General features: G+C 43.4%; 1 protein-coding gene across 4 annotated transcripts in view; it reads left to right on the forward strand.

The window, feature by feature from the left end:
• The window catches only part of PACSIN1 (protein kinase C and casein kinase substrate in neurons 1), a 78,034-nt gene extending 55,034 nt beyond the window's left edge, over window positions 1-23,000 (forward strand). For all 4 annotated transcript variants that reach the window (XM_048499003.1, XM_048499004.1, XM_048499001.1 and 1 more), the window contains 9 exons: window positions 2,911-3,041; window positions 5,153-5,309; window positions 6,622-6,857; window positions 7,514-7,669; window positions 11,469-11,644; window positions 14,186-14,306; window positions 14,439-14,563; window positions 14,750-14,943; window positions 17,535-23,000. In XM_048499003.1, the coding sequence (XP_048354960.1) occupies window positions 2,979-3,041; window positions 5,153-5,309; window positions 6,622-6,857; window positions 7,514-7,669; window positions 11,469-11,644; window positions 14,186-14,306; window positions 14,439-14,563; window positions 14,750-14,943; window positions 17,535-17,644 (1,338 nt within the window). In that variant the 5' untranslated portion in view covers window positions 2,911-2,978 and the 3' untranslated portion in view covers window positions 17,645-23,000. The remainder of the gene's footprint in view (window positions 1-2,910; window positions 3,042-5,152; window positions 5,310-6,621; window positions 6,858-7,513; window positions 7,670-11,468; window positions 11,645-14,185; window positions 14,307-14,438; window positions 14,564-14,749; window positions 14,944-17,534) is intronic.
• The last annotated feature ends 3,594 nt before the right edge of the window (window positions 23,001-26,594 follow it).

A 26,594-nucleotide genomic window follows, 5' to 3' on the forward strand; every position in this document is an offset into this window, starting at 1 on the left:
ATCAGAAATAACAGATCATAACATCTTAAACATAATAACATAACAATATAACATGATAAACAACCACCCCTCCCCACCTATTCCCACTAACTCATTTACTAGCTCAAGCAAAAAATAACACTATGTCCTATGGGATCCACAATAGATCATCTAGCAGCAGCTAACTACTAAAGGCTACAAAAATCAAACACCTACTCTAAGCCTACAAACTGACTACTATCAAAGCTAGAAAAAAGTACAACTTTTTCAAAAGTGATAGATTACAGCGTTCGACTATAAAAGCTGCAAACCACAACTACAAAGGAGAATAAACTGCAAAGGAGATTAACTACAGGAACTAAAAAACTACAGACCACTATCCTCAACCTTTTGATGCCATAGAATCCCCTCCCTATGGGAATAAGCCATAAATGGGGCTGTAAGATAAAGTCCAGCGATGTTTCTTCTGGTCCTTCTGCCCCAAAACCGCCAGCCAGCACCAGAGCTACCGCTCACAGGATAAGTTCACAAACATCTTCAGAGGCCCCTGCCGCTGGCCTCCGCAGCCTGAACTGAAAGGGCATGGCATAGTCCAGGAGGGCTCGACAAAGCTCAGCAGAAGTCAACCCCCTTCCAGGCACATCCAGCTCTGTCGGCACCACCTCTCTCACTTGCAGCGCTGACTCTTGCTGTTCTGCAGAGGCCTCTGCCACCGGCCTCCACTGCCTAATATGGCTCTGTTCTGTTCTGCCTTTGATGTTTGCCTCGGTGCTCCTGGGCACCAGTTGGTGCTGCATAGAGGCCCCTGCCACTGGCCTCCAGCTCTCTGCCCAGTGCAGTTTTCCCCAGACACTCTCAGCCATTGCTGCCAGCACCAGCACCATCGCCGCCGCTGTCCCTGCAGCTGCTGGTGGGGTGTTCCCTCTCACTCATTGCCCCATGCGGGTCCCTGACCCTCATTGATTGGTACAGCAAGGGCCGCTTTGCCATGGTCCATGGGTCACCAGGTACCGCTCCTTCCATTGGCTACTTGGTGTAAATTGCACACATAGCTGGTCATTCACGGAGCTTCCTAACTAACGAACTGCTCCGGGACCCATCTTAGTTCTTAGTACTGTTAGTACTTGCAGTGCAGGAGAGAAGTTGTTAGTAGGGTATCAGGCAAACCTTCTGTGTTCTTGGTCGTCGTCGCCGCTGCCGCCACCACCGCCGCCACCACAAATGCAGAGGAGATCTGGTTTATTCTGAGTAGGCATGAACAACCTGCATGTAAACAAAAGAAAGGCACTGTGCGGCAGGCAGGCTGGGTGTGGTCAGGTCCATTCTTGTCGGACAGAACAGGTGGAAGACAAGAGCATAGTCAGATGACGGTCCAATGGGTCAAGGCAGGCAGCAGGCGAAGACGTAGTCACAGGGCAGTTCAACAGATCACAGCACAGGAGATCAGGTTAACAGGCTGGGAATCAGCAGTAGACTAGGCACATGGAGGCAACAGGAAGCACACTTGTTGCACCCAGGCAGAAGCAAGCTCACAGCAAGGCTTTTATAGAGAGCTTTGTCCCAGGGGTTGAGATTCTGCAAGGAGTTAATCTTCATCAGATGCAGACACTTCTATCTTCCTATATCTTGCTGCAATATGAGCACTTCTCCTTTGCTGCTGCAGCAGCTGCTTCTGCCTCCTAGGAGGATCTGCAGGCTCCTCTACCTGCTTGTCATCAGGCAGGGAAGGGCTGGAAGTTGGCTCTGCTGTCTGGTCTTCCTCAGGAGCAACCAACTCTGGCTGCACCATGTTGTCAGATTCTTCCTCAGAGTCCGCTGTATCCTGGTAAGTACCCAGGGGCTGGCTCATAACAGGCACTTTCTCATGACAGGTACTAGCTTTCCATGAGTAATGGTCCTCATGTTTCTTTAACAAATTTTGTTCTTCAGTAGTTGTATTCAGAAAATCAGAAACAACTCTTAGTTTTCCTGTTAAGGTTCAGGTATTACTTTAAGATAGACATTCTGTTATTTATCTTCTCTTCAGTCCAGAGTAGCTGATAAACAGAAAGACCTTGTCAAGTCAAATGCCTGTTCCAGAAAGAGATAAGGCAACTCATGTGACTGTCTTGTTACATCCTAATATAAATGTTTCTTGGGGGTGAAAAGGCAAAACTGGACAACTACTCATACATTATGAATGAAGACAGAATTTGAGAAATCTGTGTGCCCTTCCCACTGTGTGACAAACTGATGAATATGGAGACAGTTCTCAGGTGAGGGAAGTGAAAGTTTTCTTAACATATGTCAGCTTTCCACATTAGATTAAAATGAAGCATGTTTCTATTTGGAGCAAAACACCCTTCTCTTACCTTGTAATAATGGGCAATATATACATATTACCATAGACAAATTGCTTGTCTGCTAACAGAGTTCAATGTCCAGTTGTGGATAATCATGGAAATGCTGATTACTATGAAGTTTGGGGCCCTGACCTAAATGGCCAAGGCTAGCCCAATCTCATCAGATTTTAGAAGCTAAGCAGGGTTGGCCCTGGTAAGTATTTGGGTGGAAGACCACGAAGGAATTCCAGAGTCACCATGCAGAGGAAGCCAATGGCAAACCACCTGTGTAAGTCTCTTGTCTGAAAACCCTACTGGGTTGCCATAAGTCAGCTGTGACTTAATAGTCAATTCAATTTAACCTTTAATGGCATATATGTGACTTAATTGTACTTTATACCCACACCCACCATGTTTGATCAAAGGCAGGAGGATAAATTTGGAAACCATCAGTAAAGGTATTGGGATGGGGAAATTCAGGTTTGACTACTTTGAGATCTGAACAGGATCAAAGTGGAAGAGTGGTGGCTTCATGGCTGGAAAGTCATCCACCTGCATGTCATAGGCCAGATTACCTGACTCCTTATCTTTGCATATTCCTTTCTTGCAGTGCATGAGGTCTGGTGCTGCTGACAGAGGGGCTGAACATTTGGCAGTTAATAACAAGGGCCACAAACCATGTCTGGTTCCTATGATGAAACTGCGGCATCTGCTGAAGAAATAACTGACAGCTTTTGGGAGGTAAGAGCCCTCCCTGGCTCTCCCCTTCCCAGACACACACATTTTCTGAAGCAGCTCTAGCAAAGCAGGTTGTCAATGTAATCCAAAATTTTCCTTGTTAGCCTGATGCAAAAGAGATTTCTGATGGGAGGTGTTTATTGATCCCTGATTAGTTGGGATTGCTCTGTGAATGAGAGAAAAGCCCAACCAAGGGAAGAGCTTTTGGGGGGTAGGATGGGGTACACATCTAAGTAATAAGAAAATGCCAAACAAGCAGCAAATTAAAGCAACAATAACAATGAGAAAAAGAACAAACAAGGGGAAGGGTGGGGTGTTTTTTTAGATTTTCAAGTAACATTTTGTCCTCTTTTCTTAAAAACATCTGAAAATTTAAATGGGCAAGCATTCAGTGTAGCCCTGTTTGCAAATGTCCTTGCATTATAAATATAATATTTATAAGAAAATAATGCTATCTTTTAATGTTTTCTTTTTAATATTAATATGTCTCAAGGCTAAGTCTGGAAATAGATTTGGTGGTCTTAGTCATTTCTGGCACAAATTCTGCCTTGGTATTGTGAAAATGTACCACATTCAAGAATCTCATGGCTTTGTGAAACTTCCCATGTTGCTATTGCACATTGCATTTTACCCATTTTTTTTTTTGTTAAATGTATAGCTTGGGGCCTTGAGTGGCATAACCCCAAGTGACTGGAGCCTAAGGCAAAACCACAGGTTGAAATTCTTTGGTGGCGTGCCCAGTAGCAACGCACACACCCCCACAAGTGGCCTTCACAGCCAGTGGCATATCTAGGCAAACTGGAGTTTGGCGCCCCCCCCCCCTGGGCAGCCCCCCCCCCCCCCTGTGACCAAGCAATGATTTTTTTCACCAGGTCGTTTCAAAGTCACCATCACATTATAGAACATGCCCCAACTCACAAAATCTGAACACAGCAATAAGCCATGCCACACAGCAGAAATAATTTTTGAAAACATTTTCAAAATGCTTTCAAAATGTTTTATTACTGCTATGAAAGCATTTTATGGTGTTGCATCCAGTCCCCCCAATTGGGGGAAACAACATCACTTTCAATGTTATTTAAACTGGGAGCCCCAGATACTCCCTTTAAGGTGGATTTAAAAGGAGAATCTGGGCTCCCTAGTTTAAACAAGTGATGCTGGAATCCACCCCCAGACAGCATCATTTTCAGTGGTGTTTAAACTAGGGAGCCCAGATTCTCCTTTTAAATCCACCTTAAAGGGAGAAACTGGGGTTCCCAGTTTAAACAACATTGAAAGTGATGCTATTTTGGGGTTGATTCTCCCCCACCCTCAAACAGCATCACTTTCAATGTTTAAACTGGGGACCTCAGATTCTCCATTTAAATCCATGTCAAAGGGGGGGTTAAAAGGAAAATCTGGGGAAATTTGGGGGGTGCCTGCTGTCAGGGTGCAATTGTTAAGCTAGCAGCACCAAACTTTCAGGGTATCTTTGGGAGACTCTCCTGATGATACCTCCCAGGTTTGGTGAAGTTTGGTTTAGGGGGTCCAAAGTTATGGACCCTCAAAGGTGTAGCCTCATCTCCTATTAGCTCCCATTGGAAACAATGGGGGATGGGGCAGCCGCTTTGGGAGAGAATAACTTTGGACTCCCTGAACCAAACATCACCAAACCTGGGTGATAGCATCAGGAGAGTCTCCCGAAACATCCCTGAAATTTTGGTGTTGCTAGCCTTAAAAACCGCGCCCTCTGCAGGCCAAAAATGGAAAAACACTGAAAATACAAAAAACCCACAACCTGCAGTTTTTGCGCCCCCCACAGGGCTGCGCCCTGGGCAACTGCCCACTTTGCCCAATGGGAGGAACACCTCTGCAGGGACATAACTGGTACTGCTAAGCTAGAGTACTTCAGACTCAGTCACAAGGAGACACAAAAATGGCACTGCATGCCCTGTTCCCCACTTTAAATCAAAACTCCTTGCTTCCTGCCCTCCTGCCCCCCTCCCCTCCCGCCCTCCAATTGGGGAACAGCTGTTCTTTCCTCTCTTCAGATTGTGGTAAGTCCCTCTGGACTCCAGGACTATGCCTGGAGCTTCATCTTGTCAGGATGAAGGCAGCATTCCATGTGTTTGCAGGTGGGGAACTACAAACGGACTGTGAAACGGATTGATGATGGATATCGGTTGTGCAATGACCTGATGAACTGTGTCCACGAGCGGGCCAAGATTGAGAAGGCATATGGCCAGCAGCTGATTGATTGGTCCAAGCGGTGGAGGCAGCTAATAGAGAAAGGTATCACTTTGTTTCTGGCCATGCCTTTACAGGACTTGGGTGGAGGAGGGAAGAGCGGGTTTACAAAGTCTGCATTCAAAGTGTGTGATGCAAAAGAGGAATAACCCTACACACACAAGAGCTTCTTAAGATTAGTTCTGTTCTTTTACTGTGAAAGGAATGTTGGGTGAATCTGTGAACATACTACTGCCCTCTACCAGAGGAAATGGAAATGTGCAATCCTCACAGAGATGGGAATGTTAACCTTCCAAGACATTTATTTATGTAGTTTGCAAATTATCATCTCTCTTTCCAGATAAATATTTCCCAATACAATTAACAGTAAGCCGATATGTACATTAAAATAATAATCTTATCAACAGTATTAGCCCACTCTTGATTTTTTTACTACTATCTTAATATGATTTTATAATTTGTATTTTATATTTTACATAAATTGTATTTTACTTATATTGTTAGCTGCTCTGAGCCTGTTCTGACGGGAGAACAGGATATTAAATTGAATAATAATAATGAATAATAATTTTCAAATCTAAAATATTGAACCATTCTTAAAAATGAGACAGAACACCAGGAAAATCTCCTGAGCCACTGAAAGTATAAAAGCCTCACTTTTCTGTTATATCTCAATGAACAATTTATTGAGAAGCAAGTCCTGCTGCATTTGATGGGACTTACTCCCCACTGTGTATACAGTTACAGCCTTAGTGTGCTACTGCAGATCCAGTGCTAGAAGTCTGTTCTGTCCCTATAAAATGGGAAGTGGAGAGGGACAGTTGCCTTCTCTCCTGGGATTCACTCCTGGGTTACTGTCTGAAAATGATGAGGCTAGGTTTGCACTCCAGGTTTGCTGAAGAGGACACATGTAGAAAGAGCAGAAATATCCACAGAGTGGTGGGACATGTCTGAGAGAGAACAGGTTTTGCTGATAAAATGACTGGATCCCTTCAAGAATAAACAAGGGCAACATTATCTCGCAGGAAATAACTAGAGCACAGGTGTCAAACTCGCGGCCCTCCAGATGTTACGGACTACAGTTCCCATCATTCCCTGCCAGCATGGCAGGGGATGATGAGAACTGTAGTCCATAACATCTGGAGGGCCGCGAGTTTGACACCTACGAATTAGAGGGTATCTAAGGGTGAGGGTATCTTTGAGATTCTGTCCACTGCAAAGCTCCTGTTTCCCAGCTGTTTCCTATCTCACATTGTGGGGACATTTTGACAATAGATAGTTCTGTGAGGGAAGAACAGGATTTTATTTCAGGCTGTCCAGTGATCACCCTAGTCTTGCTGGTACTCTTGGTGCACAGGCCCACAGTATGGCAGTCTGGAGAAAGCATGGATGGGTATAATGACAGAGGCGGACAAGGTGAGCGAACTGCACCAGGAAGTGAAGAATAGCTTGTTGAATGATGACTTCGAGAAGGTGAAGAACTGGCAGAAAGATGCCTTCCACAAACAAATCATGGGAGGCTTCAAGGAGGCTAAGGAAGCAGAGGATGGTTTTCGGAAAGCGCAGAAACCTTGGGCCAAGAAGATGAAGGAGGTATGAAGGGCTGGAGCAAGGGTGGAGAAGGGGAGAGTTTTTTTCAGGGAGGAAAAAATCAGGACACATTCTTTATACAGTAATTCCCATTGCTCCTGCAGAACCTTGAGCAAAGATCTCTTAAGAGAACCAAGCCAGATGTAGCACAGAAGGAGAACACTGTGCACTGTGTCCACAGAAACTGTAAAGCCCTGCATGCATCGTTTCATGGCACAACTCTCCCTACTTGATGGACCCCGCTGTATCCAGGGAACATTCCGTGCTCAAAGTATTCTCTGGTTTTGTAGAAATCCACAGATTTTGCTTTGAAGCACATATTTTGGTCATGGTCATGGCCTTTCCAGAATCCTGAAAATCAAAGTGTTTATTGTTCAAAAAGTTTTATTTCAGAGTGAGCAGTAAAATATGCAGATATGGATACATTATTCCCAACTTATGTAATTTATTTCAGAAACCAGGTAGGATAAATCTTTGGATACAGGTCTCACTGAGTGGAGTGTATGTGAGGGGGAAGGATGTATTTTTCTGGGGTCTTGGGTGGAAATTTTTTAAACCTCATTTCCTGCGCAAAGGGTTCAGAAAGAGATAGGGGGTTTGGATTTTGGCACTGATCTCATCTATTTGGCTTCCTTTCCATCTCTATGAATTCAAACCAGCTGGAAGCAGCCAAGAAAGCCTATCACCTGGCCTGCAAAGAGGAGAAACTGGCTATGACCCGGGAAGCCAACAGCAAGTCTGAGCAGTCCATCACCCCAGACCAGCAGAAGAAACTGCAGGACAAGGTGGACAAGTGCAAGCAGGATGTGCAAAAGGTGCAAGTGACTTCCTTCAAGGGAACAGACGTATTCATACCCAAGCATTTTTCTACACATGAGAAATTTAGCCATTGTACATGCATTTATTTAATTTATTTGGATACTTTTACCCTCCTTTTCCCCCCGCTAAATGTGGATTCAAAGCTGCTTACAAGATAAGGAAAATATGCATTCTTATCTTTTCAAATTAACACTGTATGCATGCTTTATTTAAAATATTCTCCCTGACACTTAGCCATTTTTATATAAAAGGTCCTTTGCAACATTTTCGAACAGATGGACACACACAAATACCTCTTGGATACACACAGTGATTCTCATCTTCCATTTTGCCATTTATTCTTGCTTATCCTGTGCTTACATATACATCCTTACATATCTTTGTGCCCTCACTCATATGCACCTTACTCATCCTACCATTATGCACTCAGATTTCTTTATACCCACATAGCTGTTCAAATATGTGTGTCAAGCCCCTAAGCCCCAGCACTGCCCAGGGCTTCTGCCCATGGTCTGAGGAGCCCTTCCTCCAGCCTCAGACAGAGCGTCTGGGTGCAGCTGCACTTCAGTTTCTCTTTTCCAAGGCTACCAGGTCCTGAGTTGGGCCATAGTTACATGAGAGCATCCTTCCTGGCCCTCACATTTTTTATTCCCTTCCCCCAATCTGAATTCCACTCCCAGCCCATTCCTCTGACTCTTCCATCAGAGACTTGATCCACTTGATCCTCTCCTTCCTTCCTAGCCAGAATGGGCCCCTCCTGGGTCAGAGGCCTCAGTTGGGTTTCTGGGCCTGCTCCCAGCCCCTTGTTGAGGGCCAGGGTTCCTGGTACAGTGTTGGGCCATGCCTGGGCCTGGCCTGTCTTCCAGGCCTCTTCTGCTGCTGTGTGGCCTTTGGAGTCCAGGGCAGGGCTCTTCCCTGCAAACTGCCTTGCCCCACAGAGTCTGTCCACCACTGCCTGCTGTCCTGTGCACCCATGGAGCCTGTCTAAGTCCTTTTCCTGAGCTTTCTGGTTCTCTCCTAGTTGGGACTGGAGTCCAGGGGCATAATCCCCAGACAACATGATTACCCTTTCTAGGGCATATACATGAATTCTAAGAACTAAAGATCCTGCCTGTGGGATCTTTACTTCCTGGGAGTAAACTCCACTGAATAGACCTGAGTAGGATTAGAAGTAGATCTTCTTAGGGTTGCTCTCATAGGTCGTTTCCCCACTCACCATTTGTTGCGGGTTACTGGCGGCAAATAACCCGGGGTCTGGCTGCACTCCCTACTACACCAACGGCAACAACGCAGCCACCCCAATTCTGCCACTCTCCTACCCCCTCAGCGTGCATCATTTAAGATCCTGGATGGAAGAGCACCTTTAGGAAAACCCCGGGCAGAGCGTGGGGCAGTGGGGAAGTCTGAGTGGTGAATTCGGGGTTTGAGTTTCTCGCCCCTGTTAGTGACGTGTAGCCTTTTGCCCAATAAGGAAGCAGTGGGCTGTCTTTTTTATTTCAGGGAGAAGAGATCGTCGTGTATTTGTTTTGTATTTACATAGCAATGAAAGGGAGCACTCACTGAAAGCCTAGTAATTACCCATATCTTCCACTAGAGTTGCTGTGGCTTACCTAGCTAATACAGTGCTTTGTCTGCATGTGCCACAATGTGAAAGCTTGTGAGTTCTAATCCTACCAGGGACAACTAATTTTTTTTCTTAAGAAAAAAATCATCTACGAAGGAATTCGGGCTGATTTTTTAAAAGGACAAGGTTTTTCTCTTTGGGCTGAAAGCAGCGGGATTCTGATACACCAGTCCCACTGTTATTTAGGTTCACTCAAAACACAGCACAATGAATCCCCACAGTTTCTGTCCCCAGCGTTATCATGAAGCCACAAACGAACAACCAGGAAGTTCAGCAAATTTTTGCACCGCAACGTGCTAGCCAATCAAAAGCCAGCACCAAAAGCAGGGAACTTGGATTGGGCAGCTTTGTGATTACGTGTGCATGTGGGGATGGTTCAACGTTGATTCCAGGAAGGAGAAATTAAAAAAAATAAGGAAAGGTTCAGCCAGCTAATGGGACTCCAGCTAATTGTAGCAGAGACCCGCCCTGCCGATCTCTGCAGACAGCGGGGCCGTGGGGAGTGCTGCTTCTAAAAAACCACAGCAGAAAGGTGAGTTCCCCTAATGGACAAACTGCAGTGGGGAACATTAACTTGCGCTCAAAAACACCTGGTTCTTATGAGCCCGGTCTGCCTCCACTTTAATTCTGAAGTGGGGAAACGCCTATCATGTGTACATCATTGGTGGGTAGGAGGACAGGGAGCTGTTCCTGTTAGCAGCAAAGGATAGGACTTGCAATAATGAGTATAAATTACAGGCAGAAAGGTACCAGCTGGGCATCAGGGAAAGCATGTTTAATAGTAGTTCAGCAATTAAACTGGCTGCATAGGGAGGTGGTGAGCTCTCCCTCACTGGCAGTCTTCAAACAGTGGCTGGATGACCTCTTGTTTGAGATGCTTTGATCTTGCATTGAGCTGGAGATTGGGCTAGATGGCCTGTATGACCGCATCCAACTCTATGGTTTTATGTTTCCAACTACCTGGAGCAAAACATTCTGTCCCTTTAACAGAGGCTTAATGGAATGTTATTTAGCAGGTGATGATATTTATCTCCATGCCATGAAAAGCTTCTCCTGCCCATTTCTACACATTGAGCCTCTCTAACAAAGAAGCAGGGCATTTTTCTCCAGGTGTATTCTTGGTAGCTGGCACTGTTGATGTGATCTAATTTTCAACCACACTAGAAAAATGTCTGTGAGGTGGTAGAAATTCCTACTTTTTCTTTAGACTGCTGACTTCTTACCCTTTAGAAAATATTTCCATTTGCTTGCCTTATCCTCACTGCTTTCAGCTCTTACTTCTTCAGTAGTAAATGTCAGTCTACAAAAACTCAAAGTTGTGAAGGTGATCTGAACACAACTAAGAAGCAGCAGTGACTAAGATCTGTCATCTTCCCTGCAGCGAAAATAGTCACTGTGTTCTGTCTTAGAGAAAGTAGCTATTGTTTTTATTGTTGTAGGACCTTGAGAATTTATGTGTGGATAATGTCTCCTGCCCCTGTACTGCAATTACCTTTTGACCTCTTCTGACTGTTAAGGGGTGGATTTGGTATGCTGCCTTCTCCAGGAAGCAGGAGGTAGAGGCAAATCCTTATGCAGCATAGAGAAAATAATATTTCCATGATGTCCTAGCGCTCCAGGACTGTTCATGCAGTGGTGGGCTCTGACAATCATAAGTGCAAATGTACATGGTCTTCCTTTACATGCACCCATCTAGTCCTCTAATAGCTGTTCCATATTGGAGCCATTCCTAGTCTTGTAAGGAATATTATTTTCCAAATTCACTTTTGAAAGGTAGACTTACAGAAAACAACTTCTGAAATTGATGTACTTTTGTTCTGTTGTACTGGTCATTGACTGTAAATAAATGATTAATAACCTCAACAGCAGATGACATATGAGGACCTGTGTACATCTTACCATCTTTGTTGCAAAGACGAATTGACCAGTATAGCAGAGGAAAAGGCAAATTCACACAAGGCAACTGCTATATATCTGCATGATCCTGTTGCCCCTGTTCATGCATTGAGTATACCCAGATATGTCTTCTGAGAAGTGATGTAGACAAGTTCTTAAATGCAGTAGGCCAGTGGAACCAGGCACACTGAAACACATGCCTTTGCCCAATAGTCTAAGTCCTACTATAAATGTTTCCCCAGGAATTTCAATCTTAATCATTGTTGCGCTTGCAGACCCTGGAGAAATATGAAAAGGTGGTGGAAGAGATAAGCAAGTGCACCCCCCAGTACATGGAGAGCATGGAGCAAGTCTTTGAGCAGTGCCAGCAGTTTGAAGAGAAGAGACTCAGCTTCCTGAAGGAGGTGCTATTGGATATTAAGAGGCACCTGAATCTGGCAGAGAACAGCAGGTATCACTTTCCTCTGAAACACAGTGACAGCAGAATGGAAGCAGCTCTGATTATTTGTGTGACAGATGTGCTCCTTTAGTGAGCACTGGCAGCCTTCTCCCAACCCTGTCGTCTCCCCTTCCAAGGTGAAAAGTAGTACATGCAGTATAATCCTAAATATATATACATACCTTTTTAAGACCACTGAAGTCAGTTGGCTTAAAATGGGTTAATTGTTTAGGATTACACTGTTAAACCACCATCATCACCTGTCTGAGAACTAATAGCATGTTATTAATTTAGGAATGCCACAACTCCATGAGAAGAGGAAATAATTAAGTGAGAAGCAGAAGAGAAGGAAGAAAAATTAAAGGGACAGTAACATAAACATTTGATTGTCCGCTCTGGAAAGCCTATCACTACACCTACTTTTTAAGTATTAAAAATTGCTGCAAATCAAGTCTGGAGACCATCAAAGAGAAAAATGGAGTGCAGTTGGATACCAATAGTATTATATTTTCCTCTAAAACTGAATGAATGAATGATGGCAAATCCAAACTGCACAGTTAGTGTAAAAGCAACCACAGTGTAATGTAGAATAACTCTATTTTGACATGGCATGTTGAGTCATGACTAGGCTGCACTAGTCCCATTCTAATATCTGTATAGCAACTAAAGGATTGGCACAGGCTCAGCTCAAAGTTATGTGTGGCTTCTAAAGACTGAATTCTTAAAATAGCATCAAAAAAGTGGCCAATGGTGGATTACACACGAACCAAATATAATGGGTGCAGGACATCATATAAACCATGGGGGGGGGGGGGGGGGATACTTTGCACAGATCCCATTCCCAAAACGAGTTTGGCCCATTTTATTCCCCTCAACCTGGGATTTTCAAAAATTGCTAAACCAGCAATTCTTTCGCAGAATCCCGTGTTGGAAATGCTATATTCCCCTCCCTTCCACCTGCTCCCTTTAGATTCCGCACCATCCATTATCAGGGAGAATCCATCCATCTCACCATTGTGTGCAGGTCTCCCAGCAGACTCTTTGAGTGCTTGACAGTGTGCAAAGTCCCCCAAACACGTTTTCTCTCCATAGCAGCAAGTATGACAGCCATATGGATCTACAGCAACATTTTCATTATTGCCCAACCGTTGCAGCGAGATCCCTTTTTGGTTTTTTTTACTATTTGTGTGTTACACATGTGTCGCTACACAGGTGCAGCTGATTGGATCATGGGACAATCAGCATAGCTGTGGGGGTTTATTTCTGTATGCCTGTGCAGCAATGTATGTGTTGCAGGAAATTAAAAAAAAACGAACAGAAGTATCTCTGTGCAAAGGCACCAAAGCAACCCAGATGGTTTCCATGGGCTCCAATTGCTGCCTGAACAGGTGAAGAGCACACATGTGAATGGGAAAACGGGTTCCTTTATAATCACTGCAATCTGCAACCTGCAATACGTATGCTGTGTGGAATCCACTCATGAAGATATACTTATCTCAAAACTGCTAGTGTCTAGCAGTTCAAATGTTCCCAGTAAGTCAGCCATAAAACCATTAAAGAAAGAAAGTAGGCCTGGACTGAGAATTTCTGAAACTATCAAAGCACTGAAGATCAGGAGTACATCAGAAGATTTTCAGCATCCAGTGAACCATACCTCTTAAAGAACTCCCTAAAGGAGCACACAAATAAGCCTCAAAATAAATGGCAGCTCATAAATCAAAATTATCTTCCCCTTCTGAATTTTCATTAATAACAGCCACCAACCCAGGAGGAATGAAAGCGGGCTGGAGGAGGGGGGGATGTATTTTGAAATCATTCAAATCTTCTCTTACAGAGTTCTATAAGCTCTTGTGCAGGCCAATTTTTCTGAGGGGGGGTTCCCTTTCACCACTTTAACTGACTTAAAAATTCAGTGCATTCTGACACATGCATAGCCTTCCTCAGGGAGTGGAGACTGGTTAATTTCAAAGTCATGTTTTTCTGCATATCTCAAGGAGCTGCCTGCATTGTCTGAGTGTGGCCTGGTTTTGCTGCTTTCATGATTGTTACAATCTACCTTTACTTAATAGCAGATGTAGTGATATGAAGAGCTTGATCTCATTGTCCCTTGCATGTCCCATGGAAATAATCTGTGAGATGCGGGGTTACCTATTCCTTAGCATCTGTTTTGTTGGAGGCGAAACAAAAGAGTTGCTGACAAATGTTGTTCTGAGGCCTTCCCCATTCCCTTGCAGTCATCTGTGAACCGCTATTGTGGAAGGAAGGAACAGTGCTTAGGCATCTGTCTTACAGGGACAGAACTTTGGTCAGGATGCCTAGAGAGCAGTACCTATTATTGATGCACTTCTTCATTGTACATTTAAACATGTGAGAGAGATTGCTGACCAAATTATGCTTCTGGTGCCCCTTGTGTTTGGTTAGAGAAATCTAACTTTGCAGTTGTCTTGGTTTATGGATTAATTCAACTCCCCTGTCTAGTAGGGTTCAGCTTTCGTTAAGTCCAGTTTTAAGAGTTATGACTTTGTTTATATGGCTCTGTATTTGTTACTGCAGCTATGCTAAAGTCTATCGCGATCTGGAGCAGACCATCCGCATAGCAGATGCTCAGGAGGACCTCCGATGGTTCCGCAACAACTGTGGCCCAGGGATGCCTATGAACTGGCCTCAAGTTGAGGTAAGGAGCTGTCCCAGTGTACTACCTACATGGATGACTGCAGGACCATACTGTAGGTGGGGTTTAGAAAGAGGAGACACATTTCAGAGTTCAGAGGAGACACAGTTCAGAGACACATTTCTTTCCCTTCAGGAATGGAATCCAGATGCCACACAAACAGTAACAAGGAGAGAGAAGCCCAAGAAGAATGAAGGAGGCAACACACCCAATGCTAGTAGAGCTGGGGAGTCAGCAGCACAGTCTGGGGACCGTGGCAGGTGAATATAATGAAGTTTGAACCTTATGAGGTGCAGTGTTCAAATGAGAAGGTGTAGAACTCTGTGGGCATAATGCTTAGTGGCTACATAAGCCATTATGGGCAATGACCCCCAGTGCTGGAGGTATCAGAGAACTTGGTTATGGCAGGATTTTTCATGATGTCCTCTACCACTTTGCATTCTCAGTGTGAGCAGCTATGATCGAGGGCAAGCCTACACTACAGAGTGGTCGGATGATGAGGGTGGCAACACCTACAACTCCAGTGAAGCTAATGGTGGTGCCAACCCCTTTGAGGAGGAGACTGCTGGGAAAGGCGTGCGTGTGCGAGCTCTGTATGATTATGATGGGCAGGAGCAGGATGAACTGAGTTTCAAAGCAGGTAAGACATGAGATGGGCTGAGTAGCCAAGAGGAGGAAGATAAAGACTCCACCAGTTGCGGTGCAGAGGAAAAATCTGGACATTACTAACAAAGTGTCCTGTTTTCAAAGAGCTTCTCTTCAGGGAACGGATGCCTTTCAGTAGGGCTTTCAACTAACATGTGACCTACCAGTTCTAAAAATAATACATTGGTAGTTCTACAGCAGAATTAAAGGACAGCAAAGAAATCATTTATTTCTGCTTTCAAAGGATTAGCTTACTTACTTATTAATTTCTTGTTCCTCCACTGGAGAATATTTAAAGAAATTATCTCCTAATTTCAATAAAAATGCTTGCAAGGCCCCCTTAAAAGGATGAGCGGTTGCTTCTGCTTCTGCTCCTAGTGCTTCTCTCACAGGTGTTGGCCACTATAATTCCTGTGCTTCTAAAGAATGGGTGCTCCCAGAATCATGGAAGCTGTTGCAACCGATTCTCACACCGTCGCAGCTTAAATGTTGCCTGAGTTCATACACAGAGGTGGCTGAGAAAGCTCATCTCAGTAAAAACTTAACATGTGTTATGTGGAGCTAGGAAGGGTATGATTGTAATTAACAGAAATAGGCATGATCCTGAATCATATTCCAGGACCCCATGCCCTTCTGCTTTACATGTGTTACCGGCCCATGATAGCCATTTACCATTTGTAAATTGTGTCTGAGATTTAGATACAGAAAAGGATTTACAAAGTAACAACTTACTGCAGCATTCACATAACTATCATGAGCAGAGATGTACTGTCATTATTTTAATTATATCAAATAACTCCAGCGCTGGTATTTTACTTAGGATCAAATTGCACATTACAAAATCCACATGGACTGTCAATAGATATTTCCCTGGAGTTTCATGCTGGGAACTTAGATCTCGGGGTGTGCATTCAGCAAAACCAAACTGGAAAAAAAATGGCACCTTGAAACAGTAACTGGCAAATCCCAATCCTGAAAAGATGGAAAAAAACCAACTCCTCACATTTTCATGATAGTTTCAGGATCATCAGCAACAACCTCAATTAAAAGGAAGGCCAAATTGCTTTGGCACATTTGTACTGAACACTTTAAAGTTTAAATCCTTCATCCCTTCTTTTCAGTTGTTTATGTGGACTCTTTCTGGGGCTCTAGGGACTGTTTTTTTAAGACTGAAGTACCAGATTTTCAGCATACCTGCTGGTGACTCTCCTTACACAAACCCTCAAGCTAGGTAAAGATTGGGTCGGGTGGAGGTTAATTTTATGGGTCTCCAAATGGAGGAAAAATTAGGGTCCATAAAAGCCCATACTGGTATGGATACTCAAGAAAATCCAAGAACCCCCCAATTTTTAGGATCCAAGGTACAAGAATCCAAATTGTCTGAAGTTTTTTTCATTTGCACACCCCTGACAGTTGTGAGCCCCATGGTGATCACAGCATGTGGGAAGAAAGGAGCTAAGGATCCTCCTGTCCTACACCATTTCCTCACTTGAAATGGTCCTGCAAGCTGCTATTTGCCTTGTTGGGGGAATGTCCATGTAAGTTTCCACAGTGAAAAAAATAGTACCCCCATGGCCATTCTAGGTTGCGAGCATGATGCAGAGGAAAACAGCTATAGCTACAACCCTAATCTAAATAGGTCCCCGTGCACCTAGAAATTAAGTTCCCAGCATGGAACTCCATTCTTATTTCTGGCCATTTCTCCACTATGTGAATTTTGTTAATATACGAGCCACTAGAAGTAAACACCATTACATGCAATTGCATGTTACAAAGCCCCAAACTTTGAGCACATGAATGGTTAGATCTCTAGTCTGTCATTCTCATTATTTGGGTGCTGTGTGGTTTCCGGGCTAGTCTCTCAATAATTCTCATTATTGCTTTTTGGCAGTAGTTCTCCAGAGTCTCAGCAGTTCTCCAGAGTCACTTTCAGATCAGTTACTACTTGATCTTTTTACTGGATATCTGAGGACTGAACCTGGGATCTTCTGCATACAAAGAGTGTGCTTTACAGCAGAGTCTTTTCTGGTGAACCAGATTTGCTTCCACAGTCCTACATTCCTGCTAAGTGACCTTGGCCTTGGGCTGGTCATAGTTCGTCCACAACTCTCTCAGCCTCACCTACCTCACAAGGTGTCTTTGTGGGGAGAGAAAGGGAAAGAAGTCTGTAAGCCCCTTTGAGTCTTCTTCCAAGAGCTGAGGTGGGGGGTATAAATTCAAACTCTTCTGGTTCTGGTGGGTTTTCCGGGCTGTGTGGCCGTGGTCTGGTGGATTTTGTTCCTAACGTTTCACCTGCATCTGTGGCTGGCGTCTTCAGAGGTGTATCACAGAGGGAAGTCTGTTAGACCACGGCCACCAGACCACGGCCACACAGCCCAGAAAACCCACCACAACCAGTTGAATCTGACCGTGAAAGCCTTCGACAATACACCGAACTCTTCTTCTTACCATTGAACACCAGCCCCTCTCCAAATGTAAAACCACCTCAAGAGAGTGCTAATTTAAATGGAGTAATGGTGGGGGAAGGGGTTTTGTAGGATAGAATCACACACTGATTGACACTAATGACTTGTTACTGTGTTGTAGGTGATGAATTAACCAAATTAGGTGAAGAGGATGAACAAGGGTGGTGCAAAGGTCGTCTGGACAATGGGCAGCTTGGTCTCTATCCAGCTAACTATGTGGAAGCCATCTAGTTTTGTTGTGTTCTCCTCACTGCTGTCACAAAAAAAAAAAACCGACCCTCTGTCATCTCCCATCTCTCTATGCCAGCCAAGTAGCCATCTTGCCGTCCGTTCATTCACTCAGCACAGTTAGAGATCCAAACATATTTTCCAATCAATCTTATTTTTTAAGAGCCATCTCTGAAGAGTATTTTGCAGTCGCTTTAACTTTTTTTTAGATAATGTGATATGAAAGGTCGATACTGTGGTGGTGGGAGGTTATTTTGTAAATGAAAGTCAATACCTCAAGCCCTTAAAGTCTAACCAACAAGGCTTCTGATTGGTTGGTTTTTAAGGATACTATATTAATGAGCCGCCTTCCAATTGGCTTGAACTGTTTCAAAATGTCTGGCACTTAAGTTACTGGGGCCAATCCAATTCACCCTCTTTGAATAGACCGAAGCCAGTAAAATAAGGAGGAAGCTGGGTATATCCTCTTTGAGTTTATTTCTCTCATCCCCTTTCTATATAGTTTTTGTCTGCTTTTTCCTGCTTCAAAGAGAAAACAACAGATACTCTTTTCCTTCACTGCCAAGCCCCAACCAATATCATTGTGGTGCAATATTCAAGCCTCCAACTGATCACCCCAAGCTATTGCTTGAACTGAAGAATTGTATGCACATGCAGTGACTCTCGAGCCCTCTGGTGCTGTTTTCACCTTTCATGAGATCAGAGCATGCTGTAGTTTCTCATCAGGCTTGGGCTCCAAGTTCAAACATGAACATCCTGTGCAAATCATCAAACCATATCTCACTGGCTTCTTTCTCCCAGCTTCTCTTTTTTGAACTGGGCTGCATTCCCAGGAATTATTTTGATGGCTAATCAGATTCATTCTTCTACAGAAACCTAGTAAAAAATTTTCTTCTATTTCTGGTCTGGAAAAGACCTCCAACTAGATGAAAGGCTGGTCTAGGAAAGCTAATGGCTGTCTACCCAGCTCAACAAAGGAACTATGAATGGAAGAGGTATCTGTATAGTCCCAGAAAACTTCACTAGAAACTTGTTGATGATTTTTGACAGTTTCTCATTCTTAACGAAGATTTCCTGGTAAGATGCTGAAGATAATCAGAATTCTACTAGAAGCAAATCTTTAAATGGAACCCAAACCTTCAGGCAAAGAAAGTAGTCCCTCAACCACCTAGAGGCTGATTGAGAGTCATACAGTGTACTGGTGAAGAAACCAAGGATTTGGCCCAAATCCTAGGAGGGAAGTCATATCTCTGTACCAGTTCAGTACATAATAAAGGGATGCAGCTGGTAATTCAATATAATTATGACATAGAAGTGATTAATTGGATGGCATCAGCTTGCAGTAAATGCCAAAAGTAGTCCCACTCAAAAGTATTCTTAAAGTAGTCAAAAAAAGAACCTGGTTAGATTTCTGTACCCACGTGAACAGCAGTTGCCATGACTGTGCAGAGATTCTGAATAAAGTTCCAAAGGGAGGGGATACATCCAGGCGATAGCAGAAATATACAGAGGCTTATCTGAACCTATACACAGAATCTGAGACTTAGATACTGTCCCATTTCCAAGTATAACACATATACTTCTGAGAAAAGTTTTTGTAATAGAATGCTGAATAAAGTACTATATCATTCATTTTGAGGTGTGTAGTAGCATCCTAGGATCTGAGCTCAAAAATGCAAGGAAGGAGCTTGAGGACCAGCAGATGTTTGCTGAAGTTAAGAATTCTTGGGTCTTGAGTGAGCTTTAATAAAGAGAATGAGGACATCATCTATAGAAGCTTGAATTCAGTTGGGGATTTATGATGCCCAGCTTTCAGAATAGATTGTTAAATGCAAACACTTAATGTCAGTATAAGGAAATATGACCGGCTTTTTGCCATTGGAGTGAAGAAGCTGGTTCTGTGGAATAGCATGGACCTCATAACTGAGAATCTGCTGAGAGTTTTGTGTGCTCCCAGACCAAATGGACCTGGCTTTCACTATCCAGAGAAACTCCTGTCTGCAGTGGAAGAAGCTATTATATGAAAAGTATGGATGACAGTTCATCTCCATATTTGGCCAAAGACATCTTTGACTTTTAAACTGGGTTCTAATTCAGTACCCTTTTAATAAGTTAGATCTTTCAGCAAGTTCCCATTTCTGACTGGGAGCTGGACAAGAGATTTATATCTGAAAAGGTAAACAAATAACAAATCAATTCGTTATATTACCTAAACAGTCCAAAGCACAATTGTGGCAAACTTCTGCTGTACCTACCCCACTGAGCATAGTTCCTGTTAATTTTGGTGGAGTTGGTGAAAGATAACGTATTAGTGGATTGTATTCTAAGATGACTGTAAATCATACCTGTCTTCATATGATTGTACCTAGTAATGCCAAGATATTGAGATGGGAAATGCCAGCCCAAAGCTTCTCCACTACATTGGAGAGGGATCAACTCTGCTGTAGAGGTGATTTGCTGTTAAGTTAGTTATTATGGGGAAATCATGCAATAAAAGTCAGCATTTCAACATGTAATGCAAATGTCTCCAGTCAGTATAATTAACTTCATTTCCTGTACACAAATAGCTGGTTACAAGTTCTTTATCCCCCCCCCCCCCCCCCCCGCACCCCATTATAACAGTATTCTTTATGTTTCTTTACCAATTGAATGCTGTCTGTGTTAGGTATTCCCAACATGAAACTATAAGGAAAGAGAAACCAGTATAAATAGTGAATGAGCATATCAACAGTAATGGAGCATATCATCAAAAGGGAAGCCTTTATCCAATTCTGTTCATTCATCAGTCTTTTAAATAATAATAATGTTTCAGTCCTTTAAGAACTTGTCCCTTCTTCAAACAAGGAAGCTGGATAAAATACCATGTATTTCTCCGTATACCTTTTGTCGTCTCATATTTTGTTATCTCAGAAGACATTTCATCAAGATTTTTGAGTCATCTCTTCTCTGGAGGAACCGGAATAGCTAACTGTGAAATAATTTGTCATGAGGTCTTTTCTCCATTAGGGCACAATGTCCTGACATGATGGTGCACATCAACTGGAATGGTCTCATCTTCAGTCAACACATATTTTGGACCAGTGGCATCAGATGATTCAATCTTCCAGCCACCTCCCACTCACTAACTTGTGCTCTTTTCACATATCCCACCTCAGAGAATTCACATGACATTTACTCCTGTTTTCCAGGACTAATTTTTCTGTGTGTGGTTAGTGTACCTCTTTATTAACATTCTCTTGTTAAGGGTACCATTTCACATCTGATTCAACCTCCAGCTGACTTATGGGGGCTTATGGCTAGTGTAGTGTAAAGTAGCTAGTATATTTTCTTGTTTTCATGAAATAAGGATTCCCCAGTCTTTCTGTCATCCCCTTCCACAACAATCTCTTGGATTTTTGTAAATGCTGACCATCACTCCTCCTCCATTGCAGTCTGTTACTGCGATCTATTTATTTTATGAATTATTGGACCCAGTGACCAAGTGTTGTCCGTGAATGAATGAAACAAGCAGCATACTGGATTAAATAGACAAGAATTCTTCGACCTTCAACTACTTTTTTTTTGTTAGATTAAAAAACTTTGAGGAATGCTGTTGTCTCAGCAATGCACCTGTTTTTGTATATTGACTGTGTAATTTAAAACAAAAAGGTATATATATACATATATATATATTGTGACTGTATTACTGTGTATACAAAAAGATGACTGATCTATGTAAATGTTACATGGATTTTAATTCTTGTTTGATTTTCGTACTCTTAATATCTCCTGATGTAGATGTAGCTGTCATGTTTACAAGGTGAGCTTCATGCTGGGCTTGATCAGGCCATTGGTGTGGAAAGTGAACGAAAGGGTCGTTTTGACTGCCAGAGTGGTGGCAATCCAGTACTGAACTTTCCCTCCTGAATTTGATTTCTCTCAATCCAAACCTCAGGCTTAATTTGACCTCCAGTCCTCACCTAATCCAAAGAACAGACCTCACACACAGTTCTGCTCTGTTTTTGTTGTATTCAGACTGTTTCTAATGGACTTCTGCTTCGTTTGAATGCAGAGAATATACTTTTGGGTATGGTGAACTTTCTTGTTAGGTACCATCTTGTTCTGCATAGAAAGCGCTGGATTTAGTTTTTCTGATCTGCATGGTAGGGATCAAGATGGGAACAAGATATAGAACAGAGATACAAATTGAAATTGATGGCATGTATATTTTGTTAAAGGTAGAGATGGTAGCAGGTTTTATTTAAAGCCTTTATCTTAACAAAAGAGAATTTCCTACCAAAATGGGTCTGGTGTCCCCCGCTCCCAGGTTGTTAGGCAGAAGGAAGCAGAGTTTATTTAGAAGGGCTACCTCTCACTCCCTTTTCTGGAATGCTACTCGTTGCAAGTACCGAGTTCCATGATGTCAGTGGCAAACACAGAGGCCATGATGGAGAGGCTGACACTTGCAGAAATCTGTGTGCATTGACATTTAGCTTGCTGCTTTCATAATAACCTTTTGAGCACTTGCAACAGCATGCTGAGAATCAACGCACACATCATTCCAGGTGAACGCTCAGCCTTCACATGACTGCTTCCATGTATGACACCTGGAACCTGAAATGCAGCATGCATAGTGGTTACCACCCATGGCCTGAAACTGAGGGCCAAACTACACATTCTGTTATTTAATGATTTTGGTCCAGGGTCATTGCAGCTCTTCAACAGCTGCAGGGAATGACTTTTTAAAAATGAAGGAAGTCTGGATGGGCTCAGAATGCTGCTGTGTGAGGAGGAAGGGGTCCTGTCTTCCTCCCTTTCAAACTGTTTTCTGGTGTCAAATCAGCACTTGGAGTTATTTATTTATTTATGCTATTTTTGGTGCTGGAAAACAGCTTTGGAAAGAAACTGGGAGACTCCCTCTTGGCAGCATCCCAAGCCCGATTGGGCTCTATTTTTTCAAAGCTATTCCAGCCAACTGCTGTGTCGCTGCCAAGAACCCAAGATGAAGAACCCAGTCCTAACTTGATAGAAACTGGAACATGTAGTTTGGCCCTCAATGTGCGCAGTGGTTACCATACTGCAAGTGGTCACAAGAATCAGCCCTGAGTCTGCTGTTTTTGTTTGCATGGCCCATGGTCCACATAGTGAATGCTGGGGAGGGGGGGGGGGAGCTGTGGCCCATTTCCCCACTTGTTCTGATTAAAAGTTATGTGTCACATTGGGGGTGGAGGGCCTATGCTAAAGAGTATTGCTACATTCAGCAAAGCTACATACTAGCAGATGGAGATTAATGTATTTGTGTCATGCCAGTCTGCCTCTTCCATAAAAAGCAAAAACTATACTTAAGAAATACAATAATAAAAGGATTATTTTATTCATGCACAGTGTGTTTACCCTTGTTCATGGTGAGAGTTCTCCTTCTATTATGAAACAAGAAAGGTGGGTTGGGTGGCAACAAAAAACAGTGCTTAGCCAAGTGAAGGTACTTCAGCAGTTCAGGCTGATATCACAAGAGCTAGAGAGGTATAAGTAGTTGCATCAGGCAGATGTTCTTCTGCACTGGCTGGAGAGGCACAGAAGACCTCTTGCACCTTGTCTTACACCTCAGGAGAGCAGACACAGTAAATCACAACTGAACAGGAGGAGGTCTGTTTGTGTAAACAATGGGATTTTGCATATTCCCACTGGCAATCCCAATGGGATTTTGCATATTCCCACTTGCAATAACTTGCCTAGGTTCTTTTTAGGACATGGGTAGGATCTTTTACTGGCCTAGACTATTCAGTAGATTCATCTAACCCAGTCTTGCCTACTGTAGTGGCTAGTGGCTGTCCACAGAGCAAGGTCTTTCCCAATAACTGCCTCTTGAGATCCTTGAACTGGATATGTTATGAACTGAATCTGGGACCTTCTGTACATAATACATGTGTTCTAGAACTGAACATAGGCCTCTTGGGCACACAATACACAGGCCTTAGTGAAACAGTGTTGTGGGAGAGTTTCACCGATACCATGGAGTGCCAAAGGTACAAAGAAGTGGTTCTACTAGATCAAATCAAGCACAAGCTCTCCATAGAAACTAAAATGATTAAACTGAGGCTATTGTGCTTTGATCACATCATGAGAGGACAGGCCTGACTGGACAAGACAGTAACGCTAGGAAAAGCTGAAGGCAGTTGGAAAAGAGGAAGACCCAACGTGAGATGGACTGATTCAGTCAAGGAAGTCATAGATCTCAGTTTGTAAAACCTAAACAAGGCTGTTAATGATATAATGTTTTGAAAGTCATTAATACATAGGGTTGCCATATGTTGAAAGTAACTTGATGGCACTTGACACACACATTAGCTGATTTGGTGGCTTCTCTCCTTATAGTTTAATTAAGTTTGTTAACTGTTGAGCGCATTGGAAAATATTGAATGGTATCACAGTATTTTGGTCCCCCACCAAGTTTTCACAGCTGCAATAATGATGTAAAGCATATTAGAAGATCTACTTCCATATTTTATGCAAGGAACAAGTATCTTCAGTGAACAGTAACAAACTTGTACAATTTCACTTTTCTCAGGGCCATACTATAGTCAGGGATTGATGCTGTCATTATGTACATCCATAATGTCTGCACATATTAAGCAGGCACATATTAAACAGTAACTAGTAACCCCAGTCAGTCTTTCACCATCAACAGACTTGGTCTGCTGGAGGCTTTGTTATTTATGGCAATAGAAAAAGGAAGGGAAAATGGGTTGTAGAGGCACATAAGACCCATACGGTGCAATTTTGTTTCAGCATTTATTACATTTGGCTGCAGCTACATTTTGTGCCTGAGGCTTACTCGCCTCCCATTACAGAACCATGATTGACCCTCCCATCTGGACACCTCTATTTTACAAGCCAGAGCAATGCCATTTTTAACATCCCTGTTACATGGAGGGGGAACATAAAATTATCCCAAGGGGAAGAATTTTGCAATATTTTTCTTCCACAGCAAAATATTCTCCCTAGTGCTTAAAACTATGTTTTCCCATAAAGCAAGGAAAATGCACACACCAATACAGGCAGCTACTGGGATTCTAAAATATGTATTTTCCTTTAGAAAGATTGGAAATTTCACAAGTACCCTTGTCTCTAAATTCTCCATTGAATCCATGAGGCATCAATGTACAAGAAATGTACAAGAAAAATATTTCAGAGCACAGCCTCCTCATTGTGCAGTTTATGTCTGAAACTACCTGTTTGGTTTTCATCTGACTAGAACTGTGGCGCTACTAAAAATAAACATGCTGTTTTTAAAAAAAACACTCAAGAAAGGGAAGTGCATGGTGGAAGGAAACCAGGGCTGTACAGGATCCATCACAGTTCCACAGGGCCTGTGAGATAGAGTTGTTCCACCAGGCCCATGCTTGGTGCCTCTCCTCTTTTTACGTTTTTACATATTTTTGATGTTCTTTTATATTTCATGCTCTTATTGATTTTATATTTGTCATTAACTCCACCCTTACAGTTAAAAAGGGAACAATGTCATTCTGTATGAATTCGTTGTACACCGCTCTAGCCCCACTATTGGGGGAGAGCAGACTATAAATCAGGAAATTTAAATTAAGGCTTTCACAGCTGGAATCAACTAACTGTTTTGGTTGGTTCTGGTGGGTTTTCTGGGCTGTGTGGCCGTGGTCTGGTGGATCTTGTTCCTAATGTTTCGCCTGCATCTGTGGCTGGCATCTTCAGAGGTGTGTCACAGAGGGAAGTCTGTAACACAGTGTTGAATCCGGTCGTGAAAGCCTTCGACAATAACTGTTTTGGGTTTCCTGGGCTGTATTGTTTTGATCTAGTCGTTTTTGCTCTTAACATTTTGCCTGCATTGATGGCTGGCATCTTCAGAAGCGTGCCACAGAGAGAAACACATATTACCATGACATGCTTCTGAAGACGCCAGCCACAAATGCGGGTGAAACAATAGGAGAAAAAACTACCAGACCATGGCCACACAGCCCAGAAAACCCCTAAAAGGGAATGCCTCTGCAGCTCTTGGGCAGGTGTCACACTTGCTGCTCTAACTGGTATTGGGGGTTTTAGCAAAAAGGCCAAATCGTGTAGAAATTAAACACAGGCCAGTAGAAGGAAGGTGTAGCAGTATCATGGATCCAAGTGAAGTGAATGTTGCAAAGTGGCTCTACTCTCTATTGCCCTCAAATAGCATCTAGGTTTGCTGGATAGCCACTTGGTCTGGCAAGTGTCAGGAGCAGGGTGGCAGCCATGATCCCTTACCCCACCAGTAAGTTGTCCATTGCCAGGACCCATTGTTTATCCACACCAGGGACGTAGGTAAAGATTTTTTATGAGGGGGGTTCGGGGGTGGGGCCAGTGGTGAGATTCAGCAGGTTCGCACCACTTCGGCAGAACCGGTTGTTAAAATGGTACTTGTATGCAATCAGTTGTCAAATTATTTGAACCCCACCACCGGAACCGGTTGTTAAATTATTTGAATCCCACCACTGGGTGGGGCCACACCCTCACCCACCCCTAGGGCATGGCTACACCTCCCCAAGCCCTGCCCCTGGCCTAGTGCTTATAAAAGCAGCTCTCCAAGGTCGGGGATGGCAAACTCCCCTGCCCTGCCCTTCCCTGCCCCTCCCCTCTGGGCAGAGGCATAGAGGGAAAATGGAGCCTGGTGCAAAATCTGAATTTTGCCCGCCCCCACCCCGCCGGGCAGCCGCTGTGATGCTGGAATCCACCCCCAAACAGCATCACTTTCAATGGTGTTTAAACTAGAGAGCCCAAATTCTCCTTTTAAATCCACCTTAAAGGGAGAATCTGGGGTCCCTAGTTAAACAACATTGAAAGTGATGCTGTTTTGGGGTGGATTATCCCCCACCCTGAAACAGCATCACTTTCAATGTGGCGTAGTGGTTAAGAGCAGGTGCATTCTAATCTGGAGGAACCGGGTTTGATTCCCTGCTCTGCCACTTGAGCT

Source organism: Sphaerodactylus townsendi, linkage group LG05 (assembly GCF_021028975.2).
Source record: "Sphaerodactylus townsendi isolate TG3544 linkage group LG05, MPM_Stown_v2.3, whole genome shotgun sequence".
In the NCBI taxonomy this organism is placed as follows: Eukaryota; Metazoa; Chordata; class Lepidosauria; order Squamata; family Sphaerodactylidae; genus Sphaerodactylus; species Sphaerodactylus townsendi.